Below are 13,286 nucleotides of genomic sequence, written 5' to 3'. Positions count from 1 at the left end.
TGAGGGAGGTATGAGATCTGAGGCTACAGATTGAGTGAGGGAGGTATGAGGGGTGAGGCTACAGAAAGGGTGAGGGAGGTATGAGAGCGAAGACTACAGAAGGGGCGAGGGGGGTTATAAGTGCTGAGGCTACAGAAGGGGTGAGGGAGGTATGAGGGGTTGGGTATGGGATCCCGACAGTGCGGATGCCGGTGGTCAGAATACCGACAGGAGCCTTCCCACGATTTTTACTAACCTTAATGCTCTTACGCTAGGGATGCTTACTGTCTGGATTCCTGCGCCGGTCTTCTGACCACCGGCATCCTGATCGTTGGGATATCAACTACATCCTGGTATGAGAGCTGAGGCTACAGAATGGGTGTGGGGGGTATGAGAGATGACACTACAGAAGGGGTGAGGGGGGTATGAGAGCTGAGGTTACAGAAGGGGTGAGGGGGGTATGAGAGCTGAGGCTACAGAAGGGATGAGGGGGGTATGAGAGCTGAGGCTACAGAAGGAGTGAGGGGGGGGGTATGAGTGCTGAGGCTACAGAAGGGATGAGGGGGGTATGAGTGCTGAGGCTACAGAAGGAGTGAGGGGGGTATGAGTGTTGAGGCTACAGAAGGGGTGAGGGGGGTATGAGAGCTGAGGCTACAGAAGGGGTGAGGGGGGTATGAGAGCTGAGGCTACAGAAGGGGTGAGGGGGGTATGAGTGCTGAGGCTACAGAAGGGGTGAGGGGGGTATGAGTGCTGAGGCTACAGAAGGGGTGAGGGGGGTATGAGTGCTGAGGCTACAGAAGGGGTGAGGGGGGTATGAGTGCTAAGGCTACAGAAGGGGTGAGAGGGGGGGTATGAGTGCTGAGGTAACAGAAGGGGTGAGGAAGGGGTATGGAAGCTGAGACTACAGAAGGGGTGAGGGAGTATTAGAGCTGACACTGCAGGAGGGGTGGGGGGGTATGAAAGCTGAGGCTGCAAAAGGGGTGTGGGAGATATGAGAGCTGAGTGTACAGAAGGGTGTGGGGGGTATGAGTGCTGCGACTACAGAAGCGGTGAGGGTGTATGAGAGCTAAGGCTACAGTAGGTGTGAGGGGGGTATGAAATCTGACTCCTGGATGGCGGTTAAGAACTGAGCTGTATTGGAAGTCAGGTTGCAAACAGAGTATTCAATTTCGTCCCTCCGCTGTTATGCAACTATACATTGCAGCATGCTCCTGGCACAGCTTTAACATGTCATAATAGCAAAACTTTGTGAGGGCTTGCTGGAATTGGTAGTTGACAGCAGCTGGAGGACCACACATTGAACTCCCCTGCTGTAATGTGGTGCTTTAGGGAAGAGGCCTCAGAGGTTTGTTTTTTCTTTTTCTATTCTTTTTTTTTTTTAATGTAAGGACATTTATTTTGCAAATGATGCATATGGGTTGCATGTATTCCGTCTCTTGCAGATTCATATCATAGAGAGGAACCTTGATAATTACCTTTCAGCAGATGAAATCCCCCTGCCCAAGCTGTACATCTCAATGGCGTTTTTCTTCTTCATCTCTGGTTTCGTCTGGGTCCACATCCTCCGGAAGCGCAGGTGTAGAATTAGCTGCTCATTTACATTGTTCAATTTTAGTTATTCATACTTTATATGGAGTAACGTGAAATAAAATCAGTGACCTACAGATGGAGCCATCTTCATCTTGGCCTTTAATAGGATTAAGTGAGCCAGGGCAGTCGGACTTAATCCTCTGCTGTAATGACTTAATCCTCTACTGTAATGACTTAATCCTCTGCTGTAATGACTTAATCCCCTGCTGTAATGACTTAATCCCCTGCTGTATTGTTCTCTGTATTGTATTGCAGCTGAGAACAATAGATGAAGGGTTTATGCTAATAAACCATGGTGTGCCTAGGTGCAGCAGAGAAGCCAAGATAAGCGTGGCTCCATCTGTAGTAGTAACTAGTTGAAACTTTTAAGTGCCATTGTTGCAATACAGCACTTGGGGGGTAATTCAGATCTGATCGCTGCTGTGCGTGCACAGCGGGCAAATCACATCCTATCTGCGTATGCACCGCAATGCACAGGCGCAACGGACGGCTGCAAAGTGGATCGCCGGTTAGCGACTGGTTTGTGCGAAGGATCCATTTGCACGGGCGTTCTCAAGGAGATTGACAGGAAGAGGCCGTTTGTGGGTGGCAACTGACCGTTTTAAGGGAGTGTCTGGAAAAGCGCAGGTGGGACCAAGCGTTTGAAGGGAGGGTGGCTGACGTCAATTCCGGTCCCGAACAGGCTGATGTGATCGCAGCGGCTGAGTAAGTCCTGGGCTACTCAGAGACTGCACAAAATCAGTTTGTGCAGCTCTGCTACACATGCGCAATTGCACACTTGCACAGCGAAAATACACTCCCCCTGTAGGCGGCGACTATCTGATCGAAGGACTGCAAAAATCGCTGCCTAGCGATCAGATCTGAATGACCCCCTTAGTTTTAAAGAACTCATGTGAGATTTGCCGTATTCTGCATTATGAAAATTATATGTAACACTATTCTTTGGTTTTCTGTTTATTATTCCCCTGGGGTACAATTTTATTCCCCTGGGGTACAATTTTATTCCCCTGGGGTAGATTTTATTCCCCTGGGGTACAATTTTATTCCCCTGGGGTAGATTTTATTCCCCTGGGGTAGATTTTATTCCCCTGGGGTACATTTTTATTCCCCTGGGGTACATTTTTATTCCCCTGGGGTAGATTAAAAATACATGTGTCTAATTGGGATGACTTACTCCATAGATATCTATGGAAATTCCTCTGTAAAGTTTGATGCCGAAATAAAAATTGGCATTTGTTCATCCTTGGGTGTGAACATAATTGAGACCTAAATATAATTAATATCAGTGGACAACTGTAAAAGGGAGGTAAATTCAGTATGTTACATTAATATATAGCAAAGGCTGTGTATTGCGGAGTTGAATAATTCCCTTTAAATCGCTGAAGTGTTTGTATATAACGGTTTATGTCCGCTGTTCCCTTTCTGAGTGACAGCTTGGCAGACTTTTTTGTGGATTGGTTGATATGTACACAGGGGTGGGGCACATGATGTTACCATAACACGTATACCTACAAAATCGGCATTTAGACCTGAGATCCCATCAGAATAAGTTGTGGGAGGGGTTTTGGATGTCTGTAACACTTTATAAGTGGTGATTTGGGAATGCAAGGGTAACGCTGATCATCATGTTCTATCTTTGTTTTTTTAAGTGGGCTGATCACCTATAACAATGTTTACTGATTTCAAAAGGCTTTAAGGATCCCCTGTGCGGGATCAGTATGAAATACCTCCAGTCAAAATCTCGGCAGCAATTGACCGACAAGGACAAAATCCCGACATGGACAAAATGCAGACATTTAAAATACCGACAAGGTCAAAATACGGACATTTAAAATGTCGACAGGTCAAAAAGCCGACACAAGTTTTCCGTTATTTTTTGGTGTCTATGTTGACATGGACACCATATAAGTGTGCCGCGTCCCCTCGCGTGGCTCACGGCGCTTGCCATGCTTCGGGAATATTCCCCCTCCAGGTCCACTGGGATGGTAAAGTATCAACAAGTTGGTTTCAATGAAAAACTCATGTTGACTTTTTGAACCATTGACATTTTAAATGTCGGGATTTTGACCATTTCGGGATTTTGACAGTCTGTCAATTGCTGTCAGTATTTTGACCGTCTGGATTTTGATTGTCTGTAAATTGACTGAATCCCCCCCCCCCCTGTGCCGCATGCCCTCCATCTGCACTTTGCTGGGCTCTGGTTCCCTTCCGCATGTCATAAAGCACATTGCTTGTCCTTCAAATGTAGTGAGAGGAAGAAAAGCTGTTAGAATATTACAGACGCTGAGTATTGGCTACTTTTACATATGACAACTGCTGCGTCCTCTTCTGTCATTGGTCAGTAGATGGAGAAATGAATGGGTTGTGTATTGATCACTTTGATACAGTCTCTGTTTAGTGCGTTGCTATGAAATAAACCACGTACGAGAATGGGTCTGGAATTGCTCCTTGCAGGAAGGTGTAAGGTCTCCTCGACTCTCTGTATGCTACTAGTAAATGAATAAGAATGATCTCTATTTTCTAAAGAGAGGTAATAATCGCTCTCTTCTCTGCCCTAGGAGCGACATATTTAAGATCCACTGGTTGATGGCCGCACTGCCCTTCACAAAGTCACTATCTTTGGTCTTCCATGCGGTAGGTATCCTGTCTCTAACTCTACAACCTCAGGAGTGATACCATAAATGTAATTTCTGAAAATGCAAAAATGTGGACACTCCAGATTGTTTCATAAAGCGCAAATCTTCCTATTATCAACCGCCCGTGTACATAGGTGTGTACTGCGATTCCACATTTGGAACTGTCCATGTAAACCATTGAAATACTTTAATTAGCCTTAGGGGGTAATTCAGAGTTGATCGCAGTAGCAAATTTGTGAGCATTGCGCAAAACCATATGCACTGCAGGGGGGGGCAGATATAACGTGCAGAGAGAGTTAGATTTGGGTGGGTTATTTTGTTTCTGTGCAGGGTAAATACTGGCTGCTTTATTTTTACACTGCAATTTAGATTTCAGATTGAACACAGCCCACCCAAATCTAACTCTCTCTGCACATGTTTCATCTGCCCTCCCTGCAGTGCGCATGGTTTTGGCCAACTGCTAACAGATTTGCTGCTGCGATCAACTCTGAATTAGGCCCTTAGTCCGCATCGCCATTATACTGTCCATATTGTTGACATCAAACTATCTACTTCCCCTTTTCGATTCTAAAGCAATGTACATCACTAACTTCATCCCCCTGCTTTCAGATCGATTATCATTATATTGCGACTCAGGGGTACCCGATTGAGGGATGGGCTGTGGTCTATTACATTACTCACTTGTAAGTATGGCATTCGCATTAGAACCGCTTCTTATGTAGATATCTGATCGCGTTTCTCTGAAGACCTATGAGAAGTCCCTAAGCACTTTAGTAAAATGCATGTAGATGTACAGGGTTGCCTTTGGTGCAGTACGGGGGGAAGGGGATGGTGTATTGATGTATGGGGGTCAGACAAGCCAAGGGGCCTGCCACCCGACAATGGGCCTAGGCATTCCAGGGGGCACAGCCACACCAACTAGAAGACATGGCTACACCCCCAGCAGCATATTAAGTGAGTACCTATTTGCTACTGGATGTGGCCCCCTCCCGTGTACGGGTTCCTGACCAAATGTGACTTTCTGTATATCTAATAATAGCTAAGAAAAGGGGTTGTTTTTTTCTTTACTTAATTATTGTCCACTATTTTTGAATCCTTTAAAATGAACCAGAAATAATATCCAGCCAGGAGCTTTTGTGCAGACTTTGGAACTGCGCAGGGACGTCTGATGAGTGCAATAATTTCCAGTAGCTTCTGTGTTATTACACTACACCGGTCTCCCTAATGACTACTGAAATAACAGTATCGGGGAGACACTTTTACACATGCATTATTTACAGGAATTTTAGCATATATACATATAACGTGTGTGTGTGTATGTAAATGTATATGTATATGTATGTATATATATATATATATATATATATATATATATATATATATATATATATATATATATATATATATAGCGAATGGCCGGCACTCTCTCCTTGAATGAGTATATGCCTGGGTGCCCTCCAAGGTGGTTGGATAACCAAATACAGGAACAAAGATAGCGGCACTCACAGGACTTGTCACCAAAAATAAACTGACACAGCGGTCACAGAAATGAAGTCAACGTTTCGTTAATTTAATAACGTCATCAGGATACATATAATACAAAACACAGACAATATATAACCACTTACCCCACCTCGTGTGTCCCTGTCAGCGCCGTCGGCGGCGGGTCCGTGACAACACCTTCCGGCGCTACGCACTTCCTGTGCGCCCGGCCGCGTCTGGCGGTTGCTAGGGAACGAAAACAACAACAACGATATGAGTATGCATAGAGATCCTGCAGCGGTGCTCTAACTTGTTGGTCCCGCCTCCCAAAATAAGGAGATAGATATGTGATGCAGTAGTCCTAATGTATGACTATATTCAAAACAGGACTGAAAAAATAGACAAATATATGCCATGACATAATTACATGCAACTATACATATGGGACAACGTGAGCACACCTAAGCTGATTCAAAATGATGTAAAGTGAAACACCTTAGTGCAATGATATATCATCCCAGAAATGTACATAAGTATGTTAAAGGGCTCACAGAAAGCTATTCAGGGGTAGGTGCTCATTGAGGCCCTTTGGAGTAATCGTACTTAAACGAAAAATCCAACGGGCCTCTTTCTGCAGCAGGGCCCTGCCCCTATCCCCCCCACGAAGATTTTTGGGGACAGTATCAATGATTTTATATCTCAGGGTTGCGAGACCGTGATTGGATGCCTTGAAGTGTCTCGCTACGGGCTGGTTCATCCCACTTCTGCCACCCTCCAAGGCCTGTCTGATAGCAGACCTATGTAGAGCCATACGTTCTTTGAATTGTCTCGTGGTCTTCCCAACATATAAGAGACCACACGGGCAGCGAATGATGTAAATTACAAAGGTGCTGCTACAGGTCAAAATGTGGCGTATGGCGATGCGCTCCCCCGAATGTGGGTGGGAGAACGAATCCCCGTATTCCATAAAACTGCAGGTGGTGCAGCCCGTACAGCGATAACAACCTGGTTTCCTAGACAAAAAAGTATGTGGACCACCTCTAGGTATGGATGAAACATCGTTTTTCACTAGCCAGTCTTTGAAATTCCTATTTCTGGTATAGCTGGGTAGCAATCTAGTTTTACTCAGCATCTTCAGGTCCGGATCCGTCGTTATAATGGGCCACAAATTCTTTGCTACCTTCGTAATCAAAGGACTGGCGGTGTTGTATTGCTGGACGAATGGAATAATGTCCATACTGGAAGCTTTCTGCTTAGATTTCTTAGAAATCAGGGTATTTGGTCGTGGAATTTCCAGGACTCTTTTCTTGGCATCCAATAAATCCTCAAGATTGTATCCTCTGACCAGGAATTGACGTATCATTACATCAATCTCCTTTTTGGTGTTAGCAATGTCATCTGAGATCCTGTGAATCCGCAGGAACTGCGAGAATGGAAGTCCCTTCTTCGTGGAGGTAGGGTGTTGACTGCTTGCGTGCAGAATGGTGTTGCGGTCAGTACTTTTCTTAAATAATGCAGTGTGTAGGTAGCCTTCTTTTATGGAAATCTGCACATCTAAGTAGTTCACCTGTTGGGCACTGGTGCAATAGGTAAACTTGATCGTATTATCCAACGTATTGACCCTTGTCATCAGGTCATTGAACTCAATTTCTGTTCCTAACCAAATCAGGAACAGATCATCGATGTAGCGTACGAAAAAAAAGATTTTATTCGCGACATCCGTGTCATCAAAAAATGCCTGCTGTTCTACTCCAAACATGTAGCTGTTTGCGAATGCCGGGGCCACACAGGACCCCATCGCACAGCCCTGTCGCTGGACATACCAGCGAGAATCAAATAGGAAATAATTTCTTTTCAAAGTGAGTTCCAGCAATTTAATGAAAAATGTCAATTCAGGCCCAGTATAGAAAGGACTAGTAGACAAGAGCATAGCTACAGATGCTAATCCTTCCGCGTGCGGAATGTTAGTATATAGGCTTACTATATCCAAGGTGCATAATAATGCATTGGGAGGAAGGGCAGGTAAGCTCTGCAGTCGTGTAATTAAAGATGTCGTGTCTTTCAGATAGGTTTTTTGTGATTGAACTACAGGTTGAAGATACACGTCCAGATATTGAGACACTTTGTAATAGATGGATTGTCTGGCTGCTATGATTGGGCGGCCAGGGGGTGCAGTGGGATTTTTGTGTATTTTTGGCAACGTGTAAAGCACCGGTGCCACAGGGTGCGGCTGTATCAGAGTCTTCTTTGTTGCAGCCGTGATGATACCATTGCCTGTCGCCTCTTCCAATACTGCTATTAGTTCTGTTTCAAACCTCGAGGTAGGATCAGTCGTTAGTTCTGTATACACTTGGGGGTCTTCTAATTGCCGGTATATCTCTTGTTTATATTGAGACATGTCCTGAATGACAATCCCACCCCCCTTGTCTGCGGGACGTATAACTATACTCCTATCCTGGCTGAGGGTCTTCAGAATCTCCCACTCAGCCTTGGACATATTGGAGTGGCCCGACCTGAATGACTGTGTTACACTCATGACTTTTTTGTCAAGTGACCGATTAAAGCATCTCAGAGACGTGTTCATACTGACTGGATCAAAACTTGAAGTCCCTTTAATTTTAATTAAGGGATTAGCAGTCAGTGTATCATCTGGTTCCATCTCACCAAAGTGCTCCCGTAACCTCAATTTTCTATTGAACCTGAATGCGTCAAGTTTCCACTGGAATTCATTGAACTGACAAGAAGGTACAAAGGAAAGTCCTTTATTAAGTAATTTTCTTTCGTCTGGAGATAAATTCCTGCTGGAGAGATTGAAGACTATTTCTTCTTGGCAGCTTTGTTCTTGCGCTTTGAGATGCTTTAATCGGTCACTTGACAAAAAAGTCATGAGTGTAACACAGTCATTCAAGTCGGGCCACTCCAATATGTCCAAGGCTGAGTGGGAGATTCTGAAGACCCTCAGCCAGGATAGGAGTATAGTTATACGTCCCGCAGACAAGGGGGGTGGGATTGTCATTCAGGACATGTCTCAATATAAACAAGAGATATACCGGCAATTAGAAGACCCCCAAGTGTATACAGAACTAACGACTGATCCTACCTCGAGGTTTGAAACAGAACTAATAGCAGTATTGGAAGAGGCGACAGGCAATGGTATCATCACGGCTGCAACAAAGAAGACTCTGATACAGCCGCACCCTGTGGCACCGGTGCTTTACACGTTGCCAAAAATACACAAAAATCCCACTGCACCCCCTGGCCGCCCAATCATAGCAGCCAGACAATCCATCTATTACAAAGTGTCTCAATATCTGGACGTGTATCTTCAACCTGTAGTTCAATCACAAAAAACCTATCTGAAAGACACGACATCTTTAATTACACGACTGCAGAGCTTACCTGCCCTTCCTCCCAATGCATTATTATGCACCTTGGATATAGTAAGCCTATATACTAACATTCCGCACGCGGAAGGATTAGCATCTGTAGCTATGCTCTTGTCTACTAGTCCTTTCTATACTGGGCCTGAATTGACATTTTTCATTAAATTGCTGGAACTCACTTTGAAAAGAAATTATTTCCTATTTGATTCTCGCTGGTATGTCCAGCGACAGGGCTGTGCGATGGGGTCCTGTGTGGCCCCGGCATTCGCAAACAGCTACATGTTTGGAGTAGAACAGCAGGCATTTTTTGATGACACGGATGTCGCGAATAAAATCTTTTTTTTCGTACGCTACATCGATGATCTGTTCCTGATTTGGTTAGGAACAGAAATTGAGTTCAATGACCTGATGACAAGGGTCAATACGTTGGATAATACGATCAAGTTTACCTATTGCACCAGTGCCCAACAGGTGAACTACTTAGATGTGCAGATTTCCATAAAAGAAGGCTACCTACACACTGCATTATTTAAGAAAAGTACTGACCGCAACACCATTCTGCACGCAAGCAGTCAACACCCTACCTCCACGAAGAAGGGACTTCCATTCTCGCAGTTCCTGCGGATTCACAGGATCTCAGATGACATTGCTAACACCAAAAAGGAGATTGATGTAATGATAACGTCAATTCCTGGTCAGAGGATACAATCTTGAGGATTTATTGGATGCCAAGAAAAGAGTCCTGGAAATTCCACGACCAAATACCCTGATTTCTAAGAAATCTAAGCAGAAAGCTTCCAGTATGGACATTATTCCATTCGTCCAGCAATACAACACCGCCAGTCCTTTGATTACGAAGGTAGCAAAGAATTTGTGGCCCATTATAACGACGGATCCGGACCTGAAGATGCTGAGTAAAACTAGATTGCTACCCAGCTATACCAGAAATAGGAATTTCAAAGACTGGCTAGTGAAAAACGATGTTTCATCCATACCTAGAGGTGGTCCACATACTTTTTTGTCTAGGAAACCAGGTTGTTATCGCTGTACGGGCTGCACCACCTGCAGTTTTATGGAATACGGGGATTCGTTCTCCCACCCACATTCGGGGGAGCGCATCGCCATACGCCACATTTTGACCTGTAGCAGCACCTTTGTAATTTACATCATTCGCTGCCCGTGTGGTCTCTTATATGTTGGGAAGACCACGAGACAATTCAAAGAACGTATGGCTCTACATAGGTCTGCTATCAGACAGGCCTTGGAGGGTGGCAGAAGTGGGATGAACCAGCCCGTAGCGAGACACTTCAAGGCATCCAATCACGGTCTCGCAACCCTGAGATATAAAATCATTGATACTGTCCCCAAAAATCTTCGTGGGGGGGATAGGGGCATGGCCCTGCTGCAGAAAGAGGCCCGTTGGATTTTTCGTTTAAGTACGATTACTCCAAAGGGCCTCAATGAGCACCTACCCCTGAATAGCTTTCTGTGAGCCCTTTAACATACTCATGTACATTTCTGGGATGATATATCATTGCACTAAGGTGTTTCACTTTACATCATTTTGAATCAGCTTAGGTGTGCTCACGTTGTCCCATATGTATAGTTGCATGTAATTATGTCATGGCATATATTTGTCTATTTTTTCAGTCCTGTTTTGAATATAGTCATACATTAGGACTACTGCATCACATATCTATCTCCTTATTTTGGGAGGCGGGACCAACAAGTTAGAGCACCGCTGCAGGATCTCTATGCATACTCATATCGTTGTTGTTGTTTTCGTTCCCTAGCAACCGCCAGACGCGGCCGGGCGCACAGGAAGTGCGTAGCGCCGGAAGGTGTTGTCACGGACCCGCCGCCGACGGCGCTGACAGGGACACACGAGGTGGGGTAAGTGGTTATATATTGTCTGTGTTTTGTATTATATGTATCCTGATGACGTTATTAAATTAACATGGGACTTGTTAGCATAAATTACTCGGGACTGCCCCCGTGAATATTCACGGGGGCAGTCCCGAGTAATTTATGCTAACAAGTCCCATGAGTGCTGCCAGCCTACATCCTATATCATTGGTGTGACACACCTAGGAGGGCACCAGGGCATGTTGATATTTTTTGGAAGAGTGCCGACCAGAATTGCATATATATATATATATATATATATATATATATATATATATATATATATATATATATATATATATATATATATATATATATATATATATATATATATATATATATATATATATATATTATACTGTACATGCCTTCTGTAATGTTTATGGCTTTCGCTTTCACCACCCAGACCATGGGTCTGCAGCTGTAACATCTGTGTTTTCTGCTCTGCCAGGCTGAAAGGAGCTCTGCTGTTCATCACCATTGCTCTCATAGGAACAGGCTGGGCGTTCGTGAAGCACATCCTCTCGGACAAGGATAAAAAGATCTTCATGATCGTCATTCCCCTGCAGGTGAGGACAGCACACCAGGCTCTATTACCTTGCATTGGCATCATCTAGAAATAATAATTCTCTGCCGGCTAACTCTTATCATGCATCAGCTTGTTTGGCAGGGTGGTATTCAGTATGCTGGCTGTTGGGATCCCGGTGCTTAGTATACCGGCGCCGGAATCCCAACACCCGGCATACCGACAACTATTCTCCCTCTTGGAAGTCCACGACCCCCCCTGGAGGGAGAATAAATAGCGTAGCGCGCCACCGTGCCCGCAGCGTGGTGAGCGTTGCGTGCCTGCAAGGGGCTCATTTGCGCTCGCCCAGCTGTCTGTCTCCTGGCGGTCAGGATCCTGGCGCCGGTATGCTGGCCGCTGGTATCCCCGTCACCGGCATACCATACTACACCCGTTTGGCATATAGAGTCCAGTACAAGTTATGCTGATCAATGTCTACAGTCAGCAGTGGCAGCTCCAGTGTTTGCAGTGAGTAGTAGGATTCCTTAGACTCAGTGCACTATGTATAGAGCAAGTAGCAGGACTGCTTAGAGTCAGTGCAACGTGCTTACACCGGGTAATAGTACTGGTTAGAGTACGTACACCATGTTTACATTGGGTTGTATGGCTGCTTAGATTCAGTGCACCATTTTTAGAGCGGGTAGTAGGACTGCTTAGAGTCGGTGCACCGTGGTTACAGTGGGTAGGCGGACTGCTTAATGTCAGTGCACCGTGGTTACAGCAAGTAGTAGAACTAGTTAGAGTAGTTCTTTAAGTATATAAACCCTAAAAGGCTAAAAAAGGAGAATATTGGAACACTAAAGGGCGAGCTAGATGTCTTGATTAATGACGATAGGGCAAAAGCAGATTTATTCTTTTCATCAGTATTCATGAGAGAGGACCGGTTGACAGGAGAAGTACACAACATAAGCGTTAATAGCGACCCTTTGCGAAGTACTTGGTTAAATGAGAAAGTGGTCCGAGAGAGATTAAGTAAAATTAAGATAAATAAATCTCCTGGGCCGGATGGACTACACCCCAGGGTTCTTATGGAACTTAACTCAAAGCTATCGAGGCCCCTATATTTGATTTTCAGTGAGTCAATTACTTCAGGAATGATACCAAAAGACTGGCATACAGCGGAGGTAGTCCCAATATTTAAAAAGGGAATTAAAACTCGTCCCAGCAACCATAGACCGGTAAATTTGACATCAATAGTGGGGAAAATACTGGAAGGAATATTAAGGGATAGTTTACTAGAGTACTTAGATACCTCCAAGGTTATTAATAGGCACCAACATGGTTTTGTGAAGGACAGGTCATGCCAAACAAACTTAAGCTTGTACGAGAAAGTGAGTGACAATATTGATCAGGGTAAAGCAGTGGATGTGGTCTTTTTGGACTTTGCTAAGGCCTTTGACACAGTGCCACATTAGAGACTAATTTTCAAATTGAGAGAGCTTGGGGTGAAAAACACTATTTGTACTTGGGTAAGTAATTGGGTTCACTACGGCTGGCCGGCAATCGGGCTCCCGGCGACCAGCATACCGGCGCTGGGAGCCCGACCGCCGGCTTACCGACAGCGTGGCGAGCGCAAATGAGCCCCTCTCTCTGCACATGTTATATCTGCCTCCCCTGCAGTGCACATGGTTTTTTCCCAACTGCTAACAAAATTCCTGCTGCGATCAACTTGGAATTACCCCCCATGTCCGCTCGTGGGGCAAGGTGCCTCGCTCTGCTATCACTGCACTCGGCACAGGTTACTAT

The 13,286-nt window shown here is 45.0% G+C and overlaps 1 protein-coding gene across 1 annotated transcript in view; it reads left to right on the top strand.

Annotated features, from left to right (window-relative positions):
* The window catches only part of GPR107 (G protein-coupled receptor 107), a 206,719-nt gene that overhangs the window by 139,054 nt on the left and 54,379 nt on the right, over window positions 1–13,286 (top strand). The window contains exons 9-12 of the mRNA XM_063936684.1: window positions 1,422–1,555; window positions 4,128–4,203; window positions 4,815–4,888; window positions 11,427–11,544. Of these exons, the coding sequence (XP_063792754.1) occupies window positions 1,422–1,555; window positions 4,128–4,203; window positions 4,815–4,888; window positions 11,427–11,544 (402 nt within the window). The remainder of the gene's footprint in view (window positions 1–1,421; window positions 1,556–4,127; window positions 4,204–4,814; window positions 4,889–11,426; window positions 11,545–13,286) is intronic.

The sequence above is a fragment of the Pseudophryne corroboree genome, chromosome 8 (genome assembly GCF_028390025.1).
Source record: "Pseudophryne corroboree isolate aPseCor3 chromosome 8, aPseCor3.hap2, whole genome shotgun sequence".
In the NCBI taxonomy this organism is placed as follows: Eukaryota; Metazoa; Chordata; class Amphibia; order Anura; family Myobatrachidae; genus Pseudophryne; species Pseudophryne corroboree.
The sequence above is the reverse complement of the archived record's forward strand: the minus strand, read 5'-3'. Positions and strand labels throughout refer to the sequence as shown.